The 27,765-nt window shown below is 31.5% G+C and overlaps 5 protein-coding genes across 6 annotated transcripts; 3 read left to right on the forward strand and 2 right to left on the reverse strand.

Annotated features, from left to right (window-relative positions):
• Positions 1-3,920: 3,920 nt before the first annotated feature.
• On the reverse strand, positions 3,921-7,913 carry LOC120159804 (eukaryotic translation initiation factor 3 subunit C-like). The gene is made up of 4 exons (XM_039170346.1): positions 7,856-7,913; positions 7,471-7,526; positions 5,540-7,324; positions 3,921-4,986 (listed from the first exon to the last, which is right to left on the reverse strand). Exons 2-4 carry the CDS (start codon positions 7,492-7,494, stop codon positions 4,051-4,053), a joined length of 2,745 nt encoding a protein of 914 aa, XP_039026277.1. The 5' UTR covers positions 7,495-7,526; positions 7,856-7,913; the 3' UTR covers positions 3,921-4,050.
• A 4,903-nt stretch (positions 7,914-12,816) lies between these two features.
• On the reverse strand, positions 12,817-17,523 carry LOC120159828 (homogentisate solanesyltransferase, chloroplastic-like). The gene is made up of 10 exons (XM_039170363.1): positions 17,227-17,523; positions 16,561-16,682; positions 16,317-16,463; positions 15,723-15,948; positions 15,189-15,262; positions 14,685-14,777; positions 14,344-14,461; positions 14,109-14,171; positions 13,823-13,855; positions 12,817-12,968 (listed from the first exon to the last, which is right to left on the reverse strand). The coding sequence occupies exons 1-10, from the start codon at positions 17,449-17,451 to the stop codon at positions 12,894-12,896; spliced, it is 1,176 nt and encodes a 391-aa protein (XP_039026294.1). The 5' UTR covers positions 17,452-17,523; the 3' UTR covers positions 12,817-12,893.
• Positions 17,524-21,015: 3,492 nt separating this feature from the next.
• On the forward strand, positions 21,016-22,227 carry LOC120159789 (40S ribosomal protein S28). Of its 2 annotated transcripts, none has more exons than XM_039170336.1 (2): positions 21,016-21,108; positions 21,846-22,227. In XM_039170336.1, exon 2 carries the CDS (start codon positions 21,865-21,867, stop codon positions 22,060-22,062), a length of 198 nt encoding a protein of 65 aa, XP_039026267.1. In that variant the 5' UTR covers positions 21,016-21,108; positions 21,846-21,864; the 3' UTR covers positions 22,063-22,227. The 2 variants fall into 2 exon arrangements, with proteins under 2 accessions (XP_039026267.1, XP_039026266.1); XM_039170335.1 differs by having other exon boundaries at positions 21,032-21,108; positions 21,863-22,227.
• Positions 22,228-24,370: 2,143 nt separating this feature from the next.
• Positions 24,371-24,970, forward strand: LOC120159819. The gene has a single exon (XM_039170356.1). The coding sequence runs from the start codon at positions 24,371-24,373 to the stop codon at positions 24,968-24,970; it is 600 nt and encodes a 199-aa protein (XP_039026287.1).
• An 878-nt stretch (positions 24,971-25,848) lies between these two features.
• On the forward strand, positions 25,849-27,660 carry LOC120159802 (40S ribosomal protein S5-like). The gene is made up of 4 exons (XM_039170345.1): positions 25,849-26,005; positions 26,792-27,063; positions 27,150-27,353; positions 27,430-27,660. The coding sequence occupies exons 1-4, from the start codon at positions 25,901-25,903 to the stop codon at positions 27,482-27,484; spliced, it is 636 nt and encodes a 211-aa protein (XP_039026276.1). The 5' UTR covers positions 25,849-25,900; the 3' UTR covers positions 27,485-27,660.
• Positions 27,661-27,765: the final 105 nt, after the last annotated feature.

Here is a 27,765-nt window from a genome sequence, read left to right on the forward strand (position 1 = left end):
AGGATTCTCTAATGTTGATTTAGGGAGTGGCCCTAATGATCTACATTCTATTTCTGGTTACTGCATATTTTTGGGACAACACTTGTTATCATGCATCTCAAGGAAGCAAAGATTTGTGTCTAGATTTATTGCTGAGGCTGAGTATTGAGCTTAGCTAATGCTACATTCGAAATCATCTGGGTCAAAGCTCTTCTATAGGATATGCAATTATCCAGTTCTCATATGGTCATTGTTTGGTGTGACAGCACTAATACAGTTGCTATGGCAGCCAATCCGATTTTGCATGTGAAAATTAAGCATCTAGACCTGGATGTTCATTTTGTGTGTGAACAAGTTTAAACACACTTCTATACAAGTATTTAAATGTTTATTGTCCAATGATTTGAAATTCTTTGACTAGATATTATTTTATAATTACTTCATACTAATAAAGAAATTTTTTTGTTATACCATTTGTCTTCCGAAATGTTTTCTTTCTTTAATGCCTCGAACTTGTTTCTTTGTACCCCTATTTGACTCCACACCGAAATATATATAAAGTTCGCAAACATTCTCTAGACAAATAAAATAATTTAGGTGAACTATAAAAATAGTTTCGTAACTATAGAGTATTTTATTATTGGGTTATCTGATTATAAAAATATTATGAAATTAACCATTTAACTAATTGAAAATTGTAAAATAATCTATTTTATTTAATTTTTAACACAAGAAGCGTGTGACGTTAGTAATTTTTTATAAGTAAACATAACCTTTAATAAAATTAGTTTACCCTATTCCCATATGTAATGGGGTAAGGGAGAGGTAGGTAGTAGGTTGCTCCAACGCTAGGTTGTGAGCAACTTCCGCGGAAGACCTCCGATAATTATGAATTACCCACCGTGGGACTCGATCACATGACCAAAAGGTTAAAAGCCTTGTGCTCTACCAACTGAGCTGGACAAGCAATACAAAACATAACCTTTAATATTTACATATTATTTTAATTCTAAAAAAGATAAATCATCAGAATATTTTTTACTCCACCCTCAACACTTAAATCTATTTTTATAACTAAAATAAACCAAAAAACAGATTGTACCATTTGGATTTATCGTTCTTTGTATTTTTATTCCGAACCCATGATGTATCGTCGTTTATTTTGATTTGGCTTAATTAGAAATAAGTGTTCAAGCTACATCACTTTTTTAAAGTGGTGTTTAGATTTTATTTAGATGCATTTAGATGTTTGACGTTACAAACGTTATCACTATGGGAGTCTCGACCTAAACGGCCGTTAAAAAACTTCATTAAGTGACACGTATCATGCTCTGGTAATTTCTAGAATTTTATTTAAAAGATTATTATTATTTATTTAAAAAATCCCAATTTAAAAAAAATCTTAAGAAAAACCTAAAGACTTTGAAAAATCTTAATTTCAATCCTATACCAACGTCGGCCATCGTTTGGGCTGCCGTTAAAGTCAAACCCCAACCCAATCAAACCTCAAGCTAACGACAAGATGATTCCGGCCACCCAAAACTTAGAACCTGACAAATCCCGACACCAATTCAATTTAAATGTTTGGCTTTTCAAACCACGACACCCATGTGATTCGCAACACACGACGACTCTAACAACCATATCGATAGCAAAACTAATAATGACAGGCGACATCGACTTTGGTGGTCATGGTTAATAAGAGAGGCTAAGTTAGGGTTAGAGATTTGAGATTTTCAGTGATTTGGTGCTTTTTTATAATTTAAAAAAAAACTATAGTTTTTCTAATATATATATATATAATATTTTAATAAAATTTCAAAATTACCAAAAAGTGACATATGTTTCTTCAGTGGATTTTTTAACGACCGTTATGATCAGGACATCAAAAATGATAACGTTAGACGCATAAATTGATCGAAAAATATTTAAGAATTACTTCAGGAAAAGAGGTATAATTTGAACACTTTTTCTTGTATTAAGCCTTTTAATTCACTAGAATATTAAAATGGTAGGCAGAATTGCAACGAAAGACACGAAGAGACATGTCCAGCGATACTAGAACTCGACTCTGCTCGTTTACACCCCTAATCCCCATATCAAAAGAAAACATTGCCTCCCACGTTTTTGGAACCCAAAACTACATCGTTTAGTCCTTTTAAGTTCATCGTCCATATCGAAAGTAAAGACTCCAGAACCAATAAATTAGCTGGGGTGAGAACCGAAAAACTTGAAAACATTAGGGGCCAATTCATAAATTCAACGCCTTCGGAAGTAATTGATATTGGGATCCTTTGGATTTTCAACAGTCAAGTGAAATTAAAACCCAAAAAATTGCCTTTTTGTTTAATTTCGAATTGTTTGAGATATTCGAGTCAACTCGAATTATAATTCGATTTTCAAGTTCGAGTGGAGTTGAAATTTTGAATTTTCGAGTTACTCGAAAAAATAAAATTTTGTCTAAGTATTTTGACAGTTTTACGATTTAGTCATTGATTTCATTATTTCTTCAATTTCTCCTTCATTTTAAGTCCATTTTTACCAAATTTGAACCCGCATGCTCATAAACCATAATAGAATACATGTTTACTTTCAATTCCTCATTTTGATAAATTTTTTTTATTTTTCAATTCAGTCATTCGATTTTTCGTAATTTCCTTATTTCTTCAATTCGTCATTTATTTTAAGTCTGTTTTTTTACCAAATTTGAGCCACATGCTCCTAAACCATAGTAAAATACATGTGTACTTTCAATTCCTATTTTTGATAACTAATTTTTTATTTTTTAATTTAGTCATTCAATTTTTCATAATCTCCTTATTCCTTCAATTTGTTATTTATTTTTAAGTCTCTTTTTACCAAATTTGAACCACATGCTCATACACCACAATAGAATACGTATGTAACTTCAATTTTTATTTTTCTTACTAAATATGTACTCTCTTTTTTATTTGGTCCTTAACTTTACTCAATTTAATCTTTTGACTACAATTGTTTACAAATTCTTTATTCTCATAATTTTTTGACTCATTTATATTCTCATCAATATTTTATCCTCAAAATAATTTATTTAAAATATAATATTATGAATATATTTCATAATTATAGATTATATTTGATATATTAAATAACATTATAATATGAAAGAATATAATATATATTATGGTTAATAAAGTCAAAAAAATCGAAACAAATCATTGTCATAACATTATAAATAATTATAATAAAATTAGTACATAGAGTAACTCGAATTGTAGTCAAAAGATAAAAATTGAGTAAAATGCAAATTTAAGGGAATAAATAAAAAAAAGTACATTTTTAGTAAAAATGTAGAAATTGAAATTATATAGGTTGTGTATATGAGTATATGATTCAAATTTGGTAAAAACATACTTAAAATAAAGAATGAATTGAAGAAATAAGGAAATTATAAAAAATTGAGGGAATAAATTAAAAAATAAAAAATTATTATCAAAAAGAAAAATTGAAATAATATAAGTATTATATTGTGGTATATAAACATGTTGTTCAAATTTGGTAAAAAAAAACTTAAAATAAAAGATGAATCTAAGAAATAAAGTAATTATTAAATAGTAAAAGACTAAATTCAAAAATAAAATAAAAAAGTTATCAAAAAGGGAAATTGGAAGTATATATATAATCTATGATGGTTTATGAGCATACGATTAAAATTTGGTAAAAAAATAAACTTAAAATAAAAGAATTGAAAGAATAATGAAATTAAGGACTAAATCATAACACTATCAAAATAATTATTCAAATTTTTTATTTTTCGAATAACTCAAAACTCCAAAATTTAACTCAACTTAAACTCAAAAACCAAATTTATAATTCTAGTTGGCTCAAATAACTCGACTCTAATAATTCGAAATTGATTTTTTTTTCGAATCGAGTTTTGATCACCTCTAAAAACATCCATAAAAGGAAAAATACACTACAAAATTCATTAATGAAAGTTCAACCGCATTCTCAAAGTTTTGCAAGTAAAAAACTTAAAATAGAAGACAAATTTCGGTTCATGAGACCCAACAAAATTAGGCTCATTAAGAGCTAACCACGAACACCTCTGTTGAGACTGACCATGCGAGCTGAAGCATCCATCTGGGAACCTCTCATTCCTGAACCACTTCTCCCAGAATACCCACCTGTTCCTCGTGACTGCCCTGACCGATCCCTTGAAGCAGCCTGTCCCATGGCCATTGGTCTGCCCCCGCCAGCGTATGATGTACGTCCAGAACCACCTTGTCTACCCTGATTGTTGTAGGACAAGTCAGGCCACCTGCCACCACCGCCACCTGCATATTCCTGGTTATCTCGTCGCCTTAGTGGCAGATCCAATCCGCCACCACCAATTCTTGCCTCTACTGCCCTTTCATTGCTCTCGGCAAGTATTGAAAGCTTTTCAGTCAATTGGAATGCCAATGCCTGCAACCTTGAGTATTCAACATCATGGAAGACAATGCACCGTGTTGGCTGGTCCCAACTTGCATGGAGTTCTTCATTTATCAACATCTTGCTAACTATGCTATGAACCTGGGCCTCCGAGAGGCCAAACATTTTGGTGAGCTGATCCAAGCTTAGTGTATCATACGATGAACAGTAAGTAAAAAGGTAAGTTCTCAAAGCCTCTTCCTTGATCTTAGCTTTCATCATTTCAAGCACACTCTCCCGATTTCTAAGGAGCTTCCAAACATCAAGAGAATTAATGACGTCGAAGGCCTTCTGAAAATCTCCATTGCAAAGGGCCCTGGTGGCAGCCATCACATGATCCCGCACATTTTCTGGGGGACCTGTAAATGCCTGCCTCTCACTCACCTCAAGCAACCGCCTGAATGTCTTACTTATCACCTTGCGCTTGGCATCATGGGAGTTGGCCGCCATGTTAGGAACCTCAAGAAGCATGGCACATATCAAATGCACAGCCTCTAGAAGCTCAGGGTTTATGTGCATATGGTAAGGCATCTGGCGTCTCCTTTCCAACCTTTCCTGATATAATCCAATGTTAAAGAGGGTAAGTCCTCAAATAATTGCATGATAGCAGGAAGAGCTTGTAACATCACAATGTTTAGACGTATACTAATGAAGGGTATGACTTGCAGGCATTTAAGGTTTGCCATGAAGGTTCATAGATCAACAATATTTTTTTGCTCTATCATATTCATAGATCAACATTAATAGTTAGATATATAGTATTTATTTCCAAAAGGAACTGGTCAGTGGAGAATATCCTTCAACTAGAGTTTCATACAAGTTTGTCGTCTTGTAACCCTCGCTACTATATTTGTTTCCATAACTCAAACATCCACTGCCTAACAGAAACATCATGTAAAAAGAGAGATCCTTTCAATCCCAAAGAAAAAAAAACATCTAACCAACTAATTAAAAACTATTTACTAAAACTTCACAACAACAAAATATTAGCATGCAAAAACATTGCACAGACAGTAAAAAAAAACAACAATACTGTGGAAATTACAGGATTATTAATTAAAGCTATTCAGGATTATGATCTGTTACAGAATTATATAATGATCAATACCTGTTCTGGGGTTTTCTCATGATATCGACTTTGTGAAACACCTTGTGCAAGCAATTCCTTCACCCTGCCACCCGAATAGAGTTCAGAAAGGCACCCATGAGCTTCAGAAATTAGTCCAGCGCGGAAGGCACAGAGTCCAACTTGTGCCATTGCCCGGTTAAAGAGTATCTGTGTTGAAACATCCATATGCTGAATATTATCCTGCAAATGACTCATCAGCAACAAATCACGAGCTATTGGAAACTCATCAAAAAGGGCATGGTGATAAATATCACAAAGCATGGCACGGGCTTTGGTCCTCTCATCTCCACTTTTGTAAATGAGTGTCACTAGGGTATCCATTAATGCTCTGCTATTATCAGGGAATGTGGACTTCCGAGGCACAAGCTCTGGAGTAACAACAAATGAGGATGAACCCCGAGTTTCCTCAACTTTAGCCTCATCGCCATCATTTTCTCCATCTTCCGATAGCTCAGCAAGTTTCCTCATTGCGTCATACACCTCTTGAGGCTTGTAATACACAAGTTCAACAAGCCTTAAAGCAACCTTAGCAGCAGACTTCAAATCGCCAATTCGCTCCAAATACTCCTGGACGTTTTGAGCAAGGACCAAAAACAAAGGTTCATCTCTCAATCTCTCAACGTACTCACGTGTGTGTGGATCAATGCACTGCAAGCTCTTGAAAAACTCATTATCTATTCTCTCAAGGAAGGCAACCAAATTTCCCCAAACACGGATTGTGCCATCATAGTCTGCTCCTTTCTGGGTTTCATTCTCATCAGGCTCAACCATATCATCAACCACAATGTTCGGGTACTGAATAAGGATGTCCAATATAACAAGCATATTCTGTACACACTTCTTCCAGACATTTATAGGCATGTGCCCACTAAGACCTGGATTAACATCAAACTGCGCAGATATAACACTGAAAAGGATCTCAAGCTTCTGAGCGGGAGTCTTGGCAACCTTTGTCAAGAAGGTAAGTTGCTCAACCTGTTCAAATTTTCCAGTTCCCTTCCTTCCCCTAGCAGCCACAACCTCTTTAAACTTCTTGTTAACAGTATCCCAGGTGATCTCACTAGGATCCTTCTTGAACTCCCGATCCATCAGTTTCTCTTTTTTGCTAAGTTTCTTCTCCCAGGCCCCGTCAGCAGCAGCATCGTCCAGTTCTTCTCCCTCATCATCCTCATCACTGAGCTCAGCAATTTGTGATGGATCCTCCACCTCAGAGCCAGATTCATCTTCATCCTCATCTTCTTCCTCGTCTTCAAACTTCTCTTCTTCACTCTCAGGATTTTCCTTATACTTATTAATCAATTCCTCATACTGCTTATTATTCTTCTTGAGTTTCTGTTTCATTGCATTCAAAGCCTTGTGATTACTACTACTCATTTTCTTTTTCGCCTCCTTATTAGCCAAAGCTTCTGCTAAGAAATCCTCCAACATCACAAGACACTTGATATAAAGACTCGGAACTTTGTCCGACTCAGTAACACGCATAACCTTCTCCAGCTGCTTATTAATCTTGTCAAAACTCTCCTGCAAACTAACCCAGTCATTGATTTTCATTGCATTTTTCATCTGATCAACCGTACTTGCCATCTCCTCAAACCTCTTATCTTTGGCAGATCTAACCACCCTCTTTTGCCCATCAGAATCATCGCTGTCGCTTGCATTAGCTTGAAGATATCTGCTTCCAGCAGCAGCTGTGGTTTCACCGGCTCCGCCATCCTCAATTTCATCTTCAATATCAGTCTCCTCTTCCTCAGTGTCACTACCACCCTGTCATAAATTGGTAAAGTTGTAGAATTCAGAAATCTTACAAAATGTCCAATACTCCAAGTTCTTCATTAGAATACTATGTAAAGGCTATATATGTTTTTTAATTCACACGTAATAAAAATATAATTAAATAAATTAAATCACACCTGGGTCCAGAACTTGGATGCCATTGCCTTTTCCTTTCTTAAATTAAATTTGAAAGCTGCAAAAAAAATATAAAAAAAATCAGACTTTTGAATTAAATAAAATCAATAGCAGAATCTAGATGAACGCGTGAGCATAAAATTAAATCTATTAATCCGACACAGCGGCTCAAGAAAGTATTCGATTTTTTACACATTCACGAGATAAAATAGATATTTTCACTATTTTCGGTTAATTTGTTTATCAGAGCCGATCTGAAAAACACAATCGCCCATGAAACATAAAACCGCATCCTAGCTAAAAAAGAAAAAAAAAGGGAATAAAATAAAGATACAGAAGCCGTTAACAGTTGAAACACCAGTTTTTCAACGGAGAGAACAGGTTTACCTGGATCTTAAAGTTGAATCGCAGGGCAGTAGCTGCAAATGGGTTCTAAAAGATAAGGATCGGTGAGTGAGTCGGCTAGGTTTTAGAGTCTTTTATATATTGAAAAATAAAGATAGATTGGACTGGATCTATGATTTTTTTTATCTTATTGGGCTTTTTTTGTAATTCTTGGAATATTTGGGCCATTTATTTATCGACCAAATTGAAGGGCTGATATGACAATTGGCCCAATTTTAAATTATTAAATTATTAGAATTTAGATCTTAAATTTTAAAAAAATAATTAATAATTGATACTTTATTAAGAGTATTTACTTATTTGATTAGGTGGAAATAATGAAAATATTAAAGGAGAGAGTGAAAAGGTCAAAAGAAAATAAAATTTTAGGTGTCTTTGTCATTTGATGGAAAAGAAAATGGAAAAATGCGAGATAAATTTAAATTATTTTTAAAATTATATATTTTTCAAAAAATAATCTTTTTTTCTCTTATTTTTTTAATGTGTCGCGGCCATCTTTTGGGTAGACCTGTAATTGGGCTTCGACTTAAATAAGTTGGTTAGAATTTAACACTGATCATTTAAAAAATATTTAGGTTAATTAGACACCATCTTACCTGATCTACGTTTTACCATAAATATGTCGGATTCGAGAGTTGGTTTAGCACCCTTGAATTGCCCTTTCGATATCATTTAATTTATTGGTTGTCTTAATTGCTAAAATTGAAATTGAAATTAAAACTTACAGACTCAATTTGAATTACTTACCTTTGATCAATTGAAATTACCTCCAAAACGTTGAAAACGTTAGGTTATAAAATAAAAGAAATATTAAATAAAAATTAAATCTAAAAAATAAATCAAAGAAGGAAATATTAAATTTAAAAAATATTATATAAAAAATGTTAAAAGAAAAAAATAAATAAATAAATTAAATTTCAGAAAGAAAAAAAATAAAAAATGTTAAAAGATAAAATAAAAGTAAAACAAAATAAACTAAAAAAGTGAAAAAATAAAGATGAAACAAAAATAAGATAAAAAGGGGAAATATAATAAAATAATAAATAATAGCATAAAAGATAAAAATGAGTTTTTAAAAGTTGTTTTTAAAATAAAAGATAAGAATTAAATAAAATTAAATAAATAATCTAAAGAGATTGAGATAAAGAGAAACTTACAGTGAAAGCAACCTCAGACTTCAACTTTGCCTCAAATTCATCGGATTATCGAAACGGATATTTACTTCAAAATTCACGTTGGCTTACAAGGTCAATTCTTCGATGCCGACTCGGATTATGTTGTTTCAACAATAACTTGTTCCGATCTCAGTTTCCTCTTACCAAAAGATTTTGCTACGTGTGTTCTCAAAAAGTCAAATATGAATTCTCACGTTTGGGACTGAGCCTTCGGCTTAAAAGAAAATTAACTAAATATGACCAAAGTCATTATTAGCATAATTGTTGAAAACGAAATTTAAAAGAAAATAAAAAAGTGTGCGAAAAAAATAGAGAGAAAGCTAGAGAGAAAAAGAAGATTTTATTCTCAGATCTATGTCTGTTGTGTTTCTAGGTTCACCCTAAGAGAATATTTATAGTCTTTAAGTCTCTAAAAACAAACTAAAGATAATTCCAAAAATAATATCTTTTATCCTAATTAAAACACTTAAAACTATTTAAACTAAAATACTTAAAACAAAGATAAAATAAAATAATATTTAAAATAATATCCTAGATCTTAATTGAAATACTAACATCTTTTGAAATTAAAATACAAAGATAAAATATAATATTAATATATACTAAATAAGCCCGAACGAAAATCAATATCTACACAATACTACTAATTAATAAATGGAAATAAAATATTTATTAAAAAAAATCCATCCTTCCTACGAAGCACGTTGGATTGAAAGATTTTTTCTTTTCTTTTTTATTTGTCATCATTCCAATTTTCATTCTATTCTATCAAGTAAAAACTTGGAATTTTAAGGTTGTTTCTTTACTATTTTTCATGTGTAAAAGTGTATTTTTTTATATTTTATATTAATAATATATTTGATTCTCACTAAAATTTTATAAATTCACCCTTAATATAAAATCTCGCGTCCATTTCTAATTTAAACAATAACGAGAATAGTAGAAAATAAGGGGCCAAGTGCATCCATTATTTACGGAAAAAATTAAAAGTTTAATATGTTAAGGAAAATGAAATAAAAAATAAAAAATTAAAAATTTTGCATACTCATATTTTAAGAAAATAATATTCAAATTTTGGATCTCCATAAATTTCTGGTAGGAAAGTCGCCGGCTTTAGCTTATTGGTTGTGTGATGGTGAGGAATTGCTTGTTGGTTGTGTGAACTTATTTCATGTTCCAAACCCTTCATTTTCCGTTAAATGATTGTGATATGATAAAATCTGATCACGTAATCTCAAACGACTATCATATCTCAATCATCATGTTAACGTCCAGCTCAAACTACCGCCAATTTTTTAACAGGAAATGACGAGTTTAGAACATAAAGAATAGTCGGGTGACCATTTTATAATTTTTAATAGTCGAGGGACTAAACAAAGTAACATTCTATAGTCGAATAATCATTTTGTAACTTTTAATAGTCGAGAGACTTAACAAAATGATATCTATAGTCAGGGACTATTTGTATACTTTACCCTTTAAAAAATTAATCACAGTTCTTCATATTCATTAATTGAATCTCAGCTTGGATTTCTCTTTTTATCTTGGAAATGGTCATTTTGAGAGAGAGAGAGAGAGAGTTTACTTGGATTCAAGGAGGAAGAGCAAGTAATTTACAAGTTAAAATTGGCATTTGGAAGACAAATTAATGAATTTTCGCGCTGAATATATCGCATGTATGCAGAGTGTATGCGCATTGTCCATAGATTAAAAAAAGGGTAAAGTATAGTAATGGTCACCGAACATTTCTGAAACTTGCATTTAGGTCCCCCAACATTTAAAACTTGCAATACAGTCCCCCAACATTTATTCCGTTTGCAATATGATCCCCCAACTTAAACCACAGTTAGAAAATTAGGATAAATTATATAAACGGTCATTGAACTTTTCAGTCACTCGAATTTCGGTCCCCCAACTTTTAAAACTTGCAAAACAGTCATCAATTTCATTATAAACCCCAATTTCCAAAGTAATTCAATTTTATTCTAAACCCTAAATTCTAAAATACTTCAATTAAATTCTAAAATACTTCAATTTAAGGTAATATAGGCTTGAAGAAAGAGTTCAAGGCACATACACAACGAATAAAAATATATTTATATAAATGTATATTTATATTTAGATGTATAAATAAAAAATATATTCATATATTAATGTATGAATCATTTATATTTTTTGAATATTTTATTTTTAATAAGAAATTAAAATTATTAATTATATTAGAAATACTCAACTAAAGATTATATATATAATCATGAATTATAAATATGAAAAATAATTATTAAATTTAGTTTAAAAATATAAATCTTAAATTTATTCTTTTAAAATATTGTATCAACTAATATTTAAAAATATATTAAATCTATCAAACAATTTATCAAATATAATATTTTTTATTGTAAAAAATATAATATTTTCTCATCATTTATTGCTTTCAAATTTTTTGCCGAAGTTCAAATCTCATTATTTCCATTTTACATTATATTCTTTTTTTCTGGCATTGGTCATACTATTAGTATATGTACTATTGTATATCTCTTAACACAAACGATGGTGTTAGCTTAGTAGCTCCACCCTATATCTTTCATTTGTGTGACTCAGGTTTGAGTTTGCCCAAGACCAAAATTTTACTTCTTTGTAACTTAATTTTCTTCTAATTAGGAGGTGACATGTGTCACCAATAACACATATCATGATCATGTGTTAACACATGTCAGATCCTGATTAAATGATTAATTTATTAAATTTTATTTAATTTAGGACCAAATTGATAGCATATATAAATAATTAGGTGGTAACACGTGTCACCAATGACACGTGTCATGATCATGTGCTAACACATATCAGATCCTAATTAAATGATTAATTTATTAAATTTTATTTAATTTAGGACCAAATTGATTATATAAATAATAAAGACTGAATGTATAATAATGTCAATTCCTTTTAACTGCCACATCATCATTTTTATCAATTGGTAACGACTAGTGGCTTAGTTGAAACAGTTAAATAATTATGTGGTATGATTGATAAATTTAAAAGATCGATGACAAAAGTAAAAAGGGCTAGATAGTTAAGTTGTCAACCGAGTAGTTTACACTTTTATTTATACGCCAAAATAACATTTTATAAATTTAAAATTCAAATTATTTTCAACCTCTTTTATATCCTAACTACTTTTTTTAATTAAAAAATTTCTTCAACAGATAAGAATTATACTATTATATTTATATAAAAAATACGTATCACATGAAATAAGATGAAATTAAATAATAATAACTTTGACATAATTGAATTTAATTTAAGTATTTTGGAATTTAGGGTTTAGAATAAAATTGAATTACTTTGGAAATTGGGGTTTAGAATGAAATTGATGATTGTTTTGCAAGTTTTAAAAGTTGGGGGACCTAAATTCAAGTGACTGAAAAGTTCAATGACCATTTATATAATTTATCCTAATTTTCTAACTGTGGTTTAAGTTGGGGGACCATATTGCAAACGGAATAAATGTTGGGGGACTGTATTGCAAGTTTTAAATGTTAGGGGACCTAAATGCAAGCTTCTGAAATGTTCAGTGACCATTACTATACTTTACCCTTAAAAAAATTATGAATAAATACTACTTTATAACTACCTCATACTAATAAAAAAAAGTGTGTAAATTACAGGGATAACTAAGATTGAACCCTCTCTTTTTTTAATTTCTTTGAATAAGAAGTAATTCAAGATAGTGTTGTCAAAAGAGGCAATGGATGGCAAAATCATGAAGATATGTACATAACTACTACCCCTCTGTCAAAATGAAAATACCATAAACAAAAGTATGGAGAGTAAAGATTAGGGTTCTACACGAAAGGGAAGATCGCATACTCCGCGTAGAAAAGATTCCATATGAAGCGATAGAACCCTGAGATTGCTTCCTGCAAAATTTCAATCAAATATAACATCCGGCATCGAATGCGGCTTGAAGTTGTGATTAAGTTAATTAAAGAAAAATAAATAAACGAAAACCCTCACATATGAATCTTACAAATACTTGTCACTTGACTTAAAAATGTTCAAACATCACGCAGTTGTTAACAATGAAAATATTAGAGAGCTGAGTGGCTGAAATAGATCAATAGACTGTTTGCTGCCATAGGTTGTCAAACATATCGATGCAGTCATACAGGAATGATCATTCCACAAGTTTAACCAAAGAGCAGCCGGTGCACTTAGGGGAACATAATATGGTCTTTCTATGAATCAACCAATCTAGACCTTCTGCAAACAGTAACAGGCGGAGACGTAGCAACTAGACTATAGTTAAGAGAATGATATAATAAGTAGTAGTATTTTCAATATCAAACATGATTGCAATTATTAAATCGATAAGGTATTAGCAACTAGCTTTTCAATAGGATCTTCGACAAAGACAAACCATGTTTTTTTAGCTGCCATTACTTCCTTACGTGGCTATCTAAAGCCGGACCTTAAAGGTGGTTTTGTATCACATGCCCCCATAATGTGCAAATGTGTTGGGCACCAATACTTTTAAGAAAAACAAGAAGTCGGAGCACCATAGGTTCATACCAAATATGGTCATTTATTCAAACTAACAGCCAAAGGTGGCCTTAACTTATCAATACCATAACTCCCAGTAGGATGGCGACTCTAGATATCTATTTGCTATATGGTTATCCATAATCCCCAAAATTGAAAAATTCATTCAACTGAAGTATATAACATGTCAAATGCGCTAATGTGATATGATCTATGTGAAGATAGGCCTTACCTTAGTGTAATTTGCTTGTTCCAACACCCATGCCTGAACCAATGTTAAGAAAAATTGCATCAGAGATCAAAATTGAGGAAGAAACAACAATCAGTCACAAACTGAACTGACATTACAAAGTCAAAATAATACTCCAAGGATTAGGTTTTTGATAAAGGAGCAACTGTTATTGAAATTTGAAAGGCAGATTCTTTCAAGAATGTCCGTTTCTGGAAGCAAATAATAAAGAATAATAGATTCCAGGCCACTATTATATTTGCAAAAGTCAAAAATCCAGGTAACGCACCTGGAAAACCAAGCATGCTCCCAAGAAGATATGAGCAGGTATCATTAAAATACGCCTGAAAGCCTGTAACATATGCAATTGAAGAATTTACTATTTTTGGATAATCTCTCTCGAAGATAGATTAAAGAAATCAAAACAATGCTCAAATGCTTCAGTGAGCCACAAAAAGTAAGCAATAAATTCAGGAACAAATACTAGGGAATGATAAGACAGATTTTTAGAGGTACTCGTTCACCTGAGGCATGTATATTGCAGCAACCACAGCAGCAACATAATTCACCAGTAGAAGTCCGGTACCAAGAAGTGCAATATTTCTAACTCCAAGCTTTGTTGCTAATGTTGATATTTGAAATCTGTATATGGTTGCACAAACAGATCTCAGATGCAAATATAGAAAATTTTAGTGACCAAAACAGTAGTATAGGTTTAAAATCGAATAGCTATAGTTTGAACAATCAATCAATATTTCACAACTCATGAAGGAAACTCGACTGGGTGGCAGGGAAACTTGATATCATCAATGTCAACTGGAGAAGAACAGAACAAAAAAAATTGCTAAATTGGTCAAAAACATACTTGCGATCTCCTTCTACATCGGGAAGATCCTTGGTTATGGCAATAACCAGTGCAAACAATGTCACGAAAGTTGTGATAAATGCCACAGGTGCACTGCAGACAGAATGAGTCAAGTTACATGTTTAGGTCTCTCAACAGTTTTCAAACATGTGTTCATAAAAGTGAAACCTTAGTCATTGATGTCTGATTATAAAAGCGAGTGCAAATCTTGGGAGTTGAAATTAGATGGATGAACGTACAAGAAAGGTTCCACTGTACTCAATGATGGAAAAGAACTCAGAGGCACTTCATGGATGATCAGGGGTCAAGTTCATGAATTAATAGCACATGCTTTTATCAATTCGCAATACTAGGTTAGAAATACAATGGAAGTGATTGATAACTTTTCCTTTTCCATTTGTTTGTGGTCAAGGATATAAATATCGAGAGGAATGGACGTCACCCAACTCCACTCAAATATTGACCAATATTAAGAAGTTAAGCATTAAAAGAATGGTTACCCACCTCCACTGAAACGGAAGTCCAAGAGCAGCTCTTGTGGCATAATAAACCCCAAAATTCAGAAGGAAACCCCGCACCTGCAAATGTCAATTTCTTAAATTTTCTCCAATAATGACAGTTAGAAACAAACATGAAAATGCTTTCAGTAGTAAATGAGGGTGCCAATTCATGCAAAGGGTGTCATTTTCATATAGGCTACAGTAATTATTACAAAAATCAACTATTAATATCCGTGTACTACGCTGGTCCAGTCACTGATCATACTTCCATTTCCATTTTACAACCAATTCTAAAATCAAATCAATTAACAGTTGTTCTGCATAACATTCAATCAACCAATGCACCAGTAACAAGGATAAAAATATGATATAAACTTCTCTCTAATGACTTCTGAAATAAGTTGCTTCATTTTCTTCTATCAAGAAAAAAATTTTGTCCACACCTAACATGGAATCAGTTTCAAGCAACCGATGTTGTCAGCTAAATAGTTCCATCATTGAATAAAGTTTAAACAATATGTTCTTCACAACAAAGTACCGTGGCAATTATGATAAATGCTGCAACCGGAAATCTCTTCATTCTAAATGGGGGAACAGAATAAATGGTGCCCAGGAAAAGACCAAGAGAGTAAAGAGATGTGATAAATGGGCCAAAGTTGTATCCAACAATCAGAAGGCCTGTCACTGCAAAAAATTTCACCAAGAACCATGCTGACTGAACAGAGAGATCCCCTGCAGCTACGGGTAAGTAGGGTTTATTTACCCTGCAAAGTGGAGAGGAAAAAAGGTTAGTTACATTCTCATCCCTTAATGTCACTAGTATATACCCCATAAGCATAATCTTGAAACCTCAAATTTTGTCTAAGAAGCTACGCAGTCTTACAGTTCCTGCATGATCTACAATCCAAGATGAAAACTATAAAACAGATATACAATCAAAAAACATTTTAACAAAGCCAAAAAAATTAAAAGAAAAATGTTGAATGATAAATATATATTTATATGTGTTAGATGACAAAGACCCGTATTTGTGTATTGGCAGCTCTAATTTAAAATTCAAGGATGTTAAATAAGTCACTACTTACATTTTCACTTGAGAAGTAAATTGTTTTTACAAAGAAATGCCACATACTTGTCAATTCCGATATCGTAGATCTGATTGATGCCAACTATATAACCATTTCCACATATTAGAGCTATAAGACCGGAGAATGCCTTCAGCAGCAGAGACCACTTTATCAAATTTGAGTTCTCAATCAATGCTCTTCCCACCAAAGCACTGCCAATGAATTTGACAACAAACTTCACTTAAAATAAACAAGAAACATTTAATTAACTCACCACATATAACCAGTACTTCAATCATAAGTTCTTACACTGATCCTAGAGCCGTTCCACGTATTGTATGGGGCCTTAAGAACCTCCAGCACACATCTCTGAAAGTTGATACTTTGTTAAGCATTGGATCAGACCCAGCAGCACCAACTTGACTGCAAGCCTGGTATAAGCCACATTCACATTACATTAATGGCACGTATAGACTCGTTGATTCTCGTCGGCTCATAGTTAACAACAATAAATATGAAAAAGCTGTTTTGAGCTGACAAGCTCATGTCATTCACTATTAGATCTCTATTCAATGAAAAAGGGTTTCAAATCTTGTAAAAGAAAGTCGTTAGCAGCATCAATGGACTTGAAACTAAATTTTCAGTTCAAATCAAATTAGGCAAATTTTGGATGTTGCTTTAATACTTGCTTTCTATTTTTTTTAAAAAAAGATGTGTTTGAAAACAACAAACAAAGAATACATTTTAACAAATTTTGGATGTTGCTTTTGATTTATACTTAACTGGATAATCTGCAGCAAGCTTATTCTCGAAGATAAATTGATAACTCCAATAAGTTCAAGTTATCAAACAGAACTCAATTCTCAACTAAAATTCAAATTTTGGATTCTCATTCGCAGATTCGCAGGCATAACCAACAAGAAACCAGGAAAACAACAAGAACTTAAAGTAAGAGTTTGAGGGAACAAGTTATACCCAGATTGAATTACGCTTGTAATTCCTAGCTGGAACATATGTTGAGCAACTTGAACGATTGTAGAGCCCAACTGAGACCCCATATTTGAAACATTTCAAAGACGAATCAAAACGTCTGGCATTGAGCTTACTGGGTATCGCCTTCGGCGGACAACATACGGCCTTGTAATGAGGATTTACAGCTGAAATTCCAAGGGAAGAACAGTGGGAGAGTGAGAGCTCCATACAAGATTTCCAAAAAAAAAAAAATAGTAAAATTGTTGAGAGTTGAAACAGAGATGAAAGGGAGAAATAAAAGCTTGGACTTCGGACAACTAAGAATTAAACTTCTGGTCTTTAAAGGTTCAGGATTTCACGGTTTAAACCCCTTTTAGCTTATTTTCTTTTTCAGTCCTTGACTGTAGTTTATTTTCTTTTTTGGTCTTTAACGTAGTTAAGTATAATTTTTGGGTAAACTACGCATTTAGTATCTGATGAACTCTCAGTTTTTATCTATTTTAATACATAAATTTTTAATTTTTTAAAATCATATATAACATTTAGTTTTTATTTAATTTTAGTATATATCCATTAAGAATTTAACACGTTTAATCCCTAAATTATTACTTTTTATCAATTTTAGCACCTAAACTTTCAAACTGTTTAATACTTAATAATAAATTTTAAACGAGATACTAAAATGACACAAAAACTAAAAGTTTTAACATATATGCATTTTGGTATTTTGGTAAAGGAAAAAAAAGAGGGCAGTTATGTTATACGACAGCCTTAATATATAACTAAATAAATGTCCTACCGGAAATGTTATTGTTTTTTTAACATTTCATGCAAAACGTTACCTAAAATATTATATTTTTACCGAAAATGTTATTTTTTCTAATTAATTTATGGTAGAATCCAATATTAATATTTTTGATAGAAAAAATAATATTTTAATAATATTTTAGATTACGTTTTATTAAAATATTAAAAAATAATAATATTTTTTACAGCACTTTTTTTTTAAATGTATATTAAGACTGTACGAAGAAAAAGAAAGGAAGACGGGGAAGAGTGCAGGTGAGGGAAGAGAGAAAAATATAATTGAGATCTCACAGAACCATCTAAAGAACAATTATTTTTATTATTGCGTTTTTACTATTTAAGATAATTTGGTTTAATTATAAATTTAGTCCTTTAATTTTATAATAGTTTAAGAATTATTAAAATTATCATTTTTCACTATTTAACATATAGATAAATTATTAAAAAAAGAGTAAGCTATATCCGATACCATTAAATTTTAGGTTTTGTACCGTTTATATCACGAAATTTTTAATTTTTTTCAATTATAATACTAAACTCTGGTTTTTGTTTCAATTATACAACTTAATCATTAAATTGTTAACGTCACGATAATATGGCTGACGATTGCTGACATGAGTTATGCCTGATGGTTGTAAACGTAGACACTTCACTAAAAAGACTTCATTTTGATTCGACTGTTAATGATTTAACGGTCAAATGATATAATTGAAACTAAAAACAAAGTTCGATGCTATGATTGGTAAAATTTAAAATTCAGTGGTGTAAACGATATATCACCTAAAGATTTGTGATATGTGGTGTAGTTTACCTTTAAAAAAATTAGCAGCGAACCAAAATAAAATATCATCACAAATCATTATCCCAAAATTCGTTCTAAATAATTCTAGCCTCAACAAACTACAAAGTAACATTAACGAAATACAATATCGTACCCGTTTTGTGAACCCGAATCAAAATTAAGTAACACTTTGTGAATAAATATTATTTTGTAAATCTCATAGTATTAAAGAAAACGAACCATAATAACTTTTAAATATTGAAGTAATTAAGTTTTACCAATAAAATTGTGTGATAAAAGAAGCACAAAGTATAAATTTTTTGAAGTTGTGAAATAAAATAGGAAAGAAAAACATAAATTAAGATTTTTAAAGCATGACAATCCGACGGCTTAAAGATATCAAATCAAGGTCGTACCATTAGGCAACCGTGGACGTCATCCACACCCAGGTAAAATTGCCCAATAAATCAAGCGGATTAAAAAAATTAATTCATTAGATCGACTTGGATTTTATTTTGAGATCTACTGGAAATAGTATAGTGTAGAACAAACTCGCCTACCTGACGAGTTTGCTATAATAATATTTTTATTTAAATTCCAAATTAATTTTAAAAATGACCTAATGAATTAATTTTTGGATAAATTACGTGTTTAATACCTAAAAATAAATTTTAATAAAAAATATATTTTATTATAACTCGTCCCATCGATGTTAATAAGTTCTAAATCACTATAATAAATACAGTAGATTCCAAGTTAATTTTAAAAATGACCTAATGAATTAATTTTTGGGTAAGTTACGTGTTTAATACCTAAAATTTCACTATTTGTATGTTTTACTATTTAAATTTTTAATTTTTACAAAATCATATTAATTTTTATTTTAGTACTCCGCCATTACAAATTTATGACATGACATTTTTAAATTTTTTAATTATTTTTTATATTATTATTTAATTGATTTTATTCAACTATGTCACCACATTATTAGAAACAACCATGAAACAGACCCCAAAATGAGTACTCAACAGGAATCGATCCTGGGTCTCCTGGGAGGAAATGAAGCACTCAACCGTCATAAGCCCAAAGTATATAATTAACTTATACCAAACAATCATTATAAAATGAAAGAAATTTGTTAGAACTACGATTTCAACATAGAATATCTCACAAAATATTCAAACATTTAATCACTAAATAATATTAAGAATTAATTCAATACATATCAAAATTATTATTTAACTTATAAAAATTTAAATTAAAATAAATAATATCTGAAGTAAAATATTATTTAGAAATAAGAAAATAATCAATTAACTATTTAAAATTATCATTTATATTTATTTATTTAATTAAATAGTTAATAAATAATATTAAATTAAAAAATTTATATTCCATCCTTAAACTATTTAAGTAATTTTAAATATAAATTATTTATTTATTTTAATAAATAATTATAAAATAGAAGTTTATATTTTTAAATTTTTAAAATTTAAATATTTAAATACATATATTTTAAACTACTTTTGATACAATACATGTAATTTTTAAAATAAAATAATATTGATTTTATAAAATATTTAAATAATTATTTAATTTTTTTATTTTAAATTAAAATGATAAATTATTTATTTTAATTTAATATTTTTATGTTAAACAATATTTTTGGTATTTATTAAATTAACTCTTAATCTTATTTAGTGATTAAATGTTTGAATATTTTGTGAGATGTTCTAAGTTGGAATCATAGACCTAACAAATTTCTTTCATTTTATAATGATAGTTTGGTATAAGTTAAATATATACTTTGAAATTTTAAACCAATTACCTCTATTAGCTCATATGGTAATTTAAATAATAATATACATAATAATTTAAAAATTAAAAAATCTCATATTAGCTCTTCCGTTAAGTTTTTAACGATGTATACTAAAATGAAAAAAAAACTAATGGTAGGTACTAAAATGAAACAAAAACTAAACTATGATTTTGTAAAAATTGAAAGTTCAAATACTAAAACGTACCAATAGTAAAACGTTAGGTACTAAACACGTAATTTACCCTTAATTTTTTTAACCCGACCAATTCTACCCACCTACGTATCCTCTAAAGCCCAATATGAATACCACCACAATGACCATAATACCTCAATTTACAACTCTTAATCTGCTGACCATAAGCGTCATTTCAAAATACTGCCTATAATTACTAATCTTAGGGTTTTCTCTTTCCCTCGCTCTGAAAATCAGAAGAGAAGCAGCAGCCGCTCCCCTTGATACTTATCAAGCTAAATTTAGGTCAGTTTTTATGTTCTGTTTCAAATTCTCGTGGTTTTGTTTAGTTATGTTTAGCGTTAGATCTTCTGTTTGTTTTCTGATTTTGAATTTGTTTTCGCTTCTTTTTTTTTGTTATTTTGAAGATATGTAAGTATTGTTTTTGGTCAAGTTTAATCAGTAATGTTATTGTTTAAGTTGTTTTCAAGAGTAGATTGCTTGATCATCTGTTAAACTGTGCTGATAAGTTCGAAAATGCAAGTGTATGGATCCTAATGAACCCTTCCTGCGTTTGCTGAAGTGTTTTTCTGTTCAGCTTGGTGAAATGGGTTATCAAATTTACGATTAGTAATCTTGTTTTAAGGTACCTTTTGAAGTTTTTGGTTAAATTCGAATAGTAATAGTCCTTTGTAATCTGCTTTCTAGAGCTAGATTGCTTTGATGCCTGTTGAAGTAAGCTGTTAAGTTGCTAAAATTGAAGTCTATGGATCCTTAATAGGAAATTTTTTGTTTTGCTAGAGCCTTTCCATTCTATAAAATGAGGTACAATGGATTATCAAATATATGATTATATGTTGAAGCTTGATGTTAGGAAATTTTAATGAGCCATTGCTACTTTTCTTGTTTTTCTATCAAAGTTGGTGAAACGGGTTTTCACAATTACTATCAATAATCTGATCTAATCTCCATATCAAGTTAGCAACAAGATTAGCTTTCGATGAATCTTATATTCAAAGTTTTGGGCCATGGTGTTGAAACAGTGTTTGATTGTTTTCTGAGATGGATTCCCAAATCAAGTTTGCTGTGGTGGTGAAAATTATGGGAAGAACAGGGTCCAGAGGTCAGGTGACTCAAGTGAGAGTCAAGTTTTTGGATGATCAGAACCGTTTCATTATGAGGAATGTTAAGGGACCGGTCAGGGAGGGAGATATTCTCACCTTGCTCGAGTCCGAGAGGGAAGCCAGGAGACTTCGTTGAACAGATGCCTCTGTTTTGTTGCAAGTAGCTAGCTATTATGTTCTTAATTTTGTCATTTCTGAAAGGTATCCAAAATTTCTAATCAAGACTTGATTTTGTGGAGACTGCGGTTGTTTCTAAAGCTTAGAAGTGAACTAAGTTGGTTGAGGTTATGATATTTATCTACAATAACTTTTGCTATCTTAAGAAATGTTGGGAGCAGGGTTTCAAAAAACGGTCCGCGACCGCGATATAGCGGTTTCGTCGCTGTTCGAGTTACCCGCGACGGCCGCAATCACGGTAAATCTGAAATAACCGAAAACGCGACCGCGATTTGAAACCCTGGTTGGGAGTAATTGCTTGGTACTCTTTTACTTCCATAATGTCTCCTGATGCTACTGGTAAGGGGATTTTCTATTTCCTGAAAAATTTGTATTTGGTACAATATCTAGTAGTTGGAGTCATTAGTAAAATGTTTTGAATCACCCAATCTTCATCACATCGCTTGACTCGAAAGTTCAGGCCATCGGAGGCAGCCAAAATAAAGTGGTAAATGGCCTATTGTTATGTTGCTTCAGATGGGTTAAGTGAAATCTAATACAACTGGAGGTAAGCAATAGAAATGTTGGTCTGCTCCATCATGTATAGTGCCTTTAATGCATTGAGAAGATAAAATATCGATTTCTATAAGTGATTTTTAAAAAGTTGTTAGGGTAAACTAATGGAATGGTTGCTTATATTTCATATTTATGCACTGTTACTCACCAAATTAAAAAAAAAATCAAGTTTTGATCATTTACGTTATTGTTTTATTAAGTTTTGGTTCATGAGATGTTGAATGTTGATAGTTTGATGGTGTGACACACTAATAAATGGATTTAATTTTTATTTTAACCACTGGATTTTAAATAAAATATTAATTATTTGTTTTTTTTATAATTCCAAAGTAGTTTAAAGACAATTTTAAATTATCCTTTTTATCATCTACTTTTCGATAGCTTTGCCTAAACTTAACTCTTCCCCCTCCCCCACCCCATGCCGGAACGAAGGTGGTAGGAGAAGAAATGAGATTTTCCGTGTACGAATATGTTCATGAAAAGTGTTTTAAAGTTGGATAAAGGTTACCAACGATGGAGAAGATGAACAACTAGAAGCCGATACAAGATGGAAAAGATGAACAACTAGAAGCCGATACAAGATGGAAAAGATGAACAGCTAGAAGCCGGTGCCAGGGGAAGGTAGTATTCCAGCGAAGAAGATGAAAAGCATATTAAATAAAGATAAATTAAAATTTTGTGCTTAGATTTAAGGATTCGGGTGTACTCTTTTCCTCCAATTAGGATTAGAGAGGTTTTTAACGAGACATCCACAATTCTTCCTGTGTATGATCTTCTTTAATCATATCGTTTTCACACACAAAAAAATAAAAAAAATTGTCCTTAGATTATTTTGGGTTTATAATTCAAGGGTTAAAATAAGAATTAAATCATTTTATTAACGTGTCACATTATCAAACTAATGACATTCACCATCTAAATGACCAAATTTTATTAACATTCACCATCTAAATGACCAAATTTTATTAACATTCACCATCTAAATGACCAAAATTTAATAAAATGATAATATAAGTGACGGAAACATAATTGTTTTGAACTTGGTGATCAAAAGTGTATAAATATGAAACATAGGTGACCACGTTGGTAGTTTACCCAAAATATTTTTTAAAACTGATTTTAAAATATATTAAATTAAATTAATTAAATTAAAATTTACAATATATAATACTAAATTTTTATTAATGTTTATAATTTAAATTGAATTTAAAAGGATATCTAAATTACAATTTGTGTACATATTAGTTTTTAGTGTAAGTACTCTTTTTCTTTTAAAAATATCAAATTTAAATACTTATACCAATATAAATATTAATTAAACCTAACAAGAACCTGAGTTATGGTGGTAGGCTCCAATTGATTAAATATGTTCTATTCAGCATTTTTAACTATTGGAGTAGGTAGTTGGTTCTGCCCAAGGGAATTATTAGGGATATTGAACGCCTTTGTATGCGTTTTTTCTAGAAAGGCAGTGATTCATCAACAAAAGGAACTCGTGTGGGATGGAGCTAGATCTGCTCCTTGAAGTCTGAGGGTGGTTTAGGTCTTCGAAGCCTTGTGGTGTGGAATAAAGCTTGTTGTTTGCTCCTTATAAAAAACATTTTGGCTAATGAAGGCTCTCTGTGGACAATGAATACCGTCTTAAGACAGTTAGCTTTTGGGATGTTGAGTGTAAAGCTCACTTCAGTTGGATCCTGAGCAAGCTTCTGAGTATGCGTGAGGAGGCTAGACGTTTATTCCTCCCTTGTACCAACTGGAGTCTTATTAAAGGTAAATGGATCCGGGACAATATCCGGGATTGCATGGCGAAGGTAATCTGGCACAGACTGATCTGGTTCCCTTCTCACATCCCTAAATTATCTCTTATCTCATGGATGGTCATTTTTGATAGATTGCCTACTAAAGATAGGCTTGTCCGGTTTGGTTTGGTTATTGATAACGTGTGTGGTTTGTGTGGCTCTGGCATTGAATCTCGAGATCACCTTTTTGCTAAATGCCCTTTTGCAAAGGAAGTGTGGGGTATTGTTCTAATTTCTTGTGATGTTCGTTATGACCTGAACAGTTGGGATGATGTTTTCAACTGGCTGATTGCAAATTTGAAGGGCATATCCCTTAGAGTTCGTATCATGAAGCTTGCTTGGACTGGTCTGCTGTATTCTATCTGGGAAGAGCATAATCATAGACTCTTTCGAGGCTCGACTCACTCGGTTGATGTAGTTGTAAATTGCATAAAAGAGGCTGTTAGAGTCAAGTTGTGTAGATTTGGTTATCCTAGGATTGATGATGTTAACATGCATTTATACTTGAACTAGGGCCTGTCTTGAGGTTACTTTGTTGGTTGTTGCAACTAGGCTGCTTTCTTGAATGGAATTTAAATTACTTATCCCAAAAAAAAAATTAATTAAACCTAAAAAAGCATGAAATTATGTGAAATTGGCGTTGGTGGCTGTAAATGGCTTCTAAAGAAAATAAATGAGGTGGTTTGGATATCCGAATGAGTATTCTTTGAGTTAGTTGAGTTGATAAATTGTTTTTTATAATTTAAATTTTATTTTTTTAAGTTGAGTTGAGTTTATAAAATAAAATAATTGATTTTCTTGAGTTTTTACTTAAATTTAATTATAAATATTTATAATGTTATGAATCTAATTAATTATAATTTAAACAACTTTTTGTATTTATATACAATATATATTATATATTTCTTCATATATATATATATACTCAACTCAAATTTAAAAATTAATACACTAAAAATTAAAAAATCACAAATTTATAAAATCATGAGTTGAGTTAAATGGAATTAAATATTTTAATTTTGGGTCATTTTAAGAAGATATATATATTTTTAATTAAGTTGAGTTCTACACACTACGGGTTAGACATGTGTTTTTATTTTGTATAATCGTCGGTATTCGATCTATTGATCGATTAATTCATATTTAATATTACAAAGACAATGGTGATCCTCTCAAATATTTTTAATCCGAAAATACGCAAAACATTAGTCACAAAATAATATTTATAGTAAAAAATAAATCACTAATCTATTGATTAATTAATCTGGTATAATACGCTAATGATCGTTTTATTATTAGTTTAATTGTTAGACCAAAAATAGGCAAAACCCTAGTCACAGAATGACTATAAAATCCTAAGGCTAGGGTCTTCTCATCCCCTTTACCCACCATCTCTTTGTCTGCCGCTCTCTCCCTCTTTTCTCTCTATCTATTACATCAGGCATGGCGACAGCAGTGGCAGCTCCCGCCACCACCGGGCCGCAAGACCCATCCCAACCTCACTTGGAAGTCAAGCTCTTCAACCGCTGGAGCTTCGAGGAAGTTCAGGTTTTACTTCTTCTTTTCCCTCTTTCCCCCCTTCTATTTGTTACTGCGGATCTGCATTTTCTTTCTTTTTTTGTTTCATAGTTTTTGAGTGAAATGTATTATTTTAATCTTCACGTCTTTTGGGCTATTGTTTTTGCTCTCCATTAAATGATATATAAGTTGAACTGCAAAGATATTTCTAGTGTTCTCAAGTATACTGGATAAGTGAACTAGATAGTTGTAACGAAGGAATCTTATTGCATTTCGAATATTTATTCATGTGAAGTAGATGCTGATTTGTGCGTTTCTGGTGTAGTTTCAATGTTAGAACTTCGGGATTTGGTTTTATGGATGGGTTATAATTTTTTGTATTTACTTGTCAACCAATATCCACCATTATATCAACAGATGGGATATTGATTTCATTTTTACCGGCATTCTGTGTCTTGATACGGTTGTAGTTTTGTGGTGAATTTAATGGTAAATGGTAGCTCATAAACGATGTTTTTGGTTTTCATATAAATTTCTCTTCACGTAAAATATTTGTCAGATCAGGGATGGAACGCCCTTGAAAATGTCAATTTAGCATATATTTTAGATATTTTCTTTGTATTTTCTATTGATAATATGTTTTTTACTTCTCTCTATCTGTGTCGAATCGAATATGAACAATTGTTTTAGATTGTCTTTCCATATGTCTTTAAGACTCTTGTTTGTGAAGAATTATCCTCTGGTTTTAGTGCCCCCTTTGATGGTTACGATACTTGGTGGCATTGATCATTGACACAAATGATTTATCTGATTCAGGTTGCTGATATCTCCTTGAGTGATTACATTGGTGTCCAAGCTTCCAAGCATGCCACCTACGTGCCTCACACTGCTGGGAGGTACGCAGTTAAGCGATTCAGGAAGGCTCAGTGCCCGATTGTTGAAAGGCTTACAAACTCACTCATGATGCATGGTCGAAACAACGGCAAGAAACTTATGGCAACCAGGATTATAAAGCATGCCATGGAAATCATATATCTCCTGACTGACCAGAACCCAATTCAAGTAATTGTTGATGCTATTATCAATAGGTAAACTATATAATATAAAGGTTGGTGTTTTCTCTATTGTTAGTTTAAATTTTAATACTGTTTGTTGCTTTTGATTGATGTGACAGTGGACCTCGTGAAGATGCTACTCGAATTGGTTCCGCCGGTGTTGTTAGACGTCAGGCTGTTGATATTTCTCCTCTTCGCCGGGTGAATCAGGCCATCTATCTCCTGACCACTGGCGCACGTGAGTCTGCATTCAGAAACATCAAAACCATTGCTGAATGTTTGGCTGATGAGCTAATTAATGCTGCCAAGGGATCATCTAACAGGTAAGCTGGGTACAATCCTTTCGGATTTTGGCTTTCAACATTTCAGTTGATATTGACAATAGTCTTGTTCTTGCAGCTATGCCATCAAGAAAAAGGACGAAATCGAAAGAGTTGCCAAGGCCAACCGTTGAGGTATTTGAAGAATGGTACACACCTGCTTTGTTTTCTGAATGAGTTCATTACAAGTTGTTTTGTATCCGGGACAAGCTATGAATGTGTTGCTTTTTATTCGAGTAATCGACAAGTTCGGTAGATGTTATTGAATTTTGCTTATTGATTTTGTGGTAGGCATGTTTTCATGCATGAAAAATCTGGATAACTTATCTTGTGGTAAAAACTATCATGCAATTTCTTTTGTGGTTTCTGATTGCTAGGAATAGGCTACGCAGTTTATAACTAAGATGAAAAATCA

The sequence above is a fragment of the Hibiscus syriacus genome, unplaced genomic scaffold (assembly GCF_006381635.1).
Source record: "Hibiscus syriacus cultivar Baekdansim isolate YM2019G1 unplaced genomic scaffold, ASM638163v2 tig00111377_pilon, whole genome shotgun sequence".
Classification (NCBI taxonomy): Eukaryota; Viridiplantae; Streptophyta; class Magnoliopsida; order Malvales; family Malvaceae; genus Hibiscus; species Hibiscus syriacus.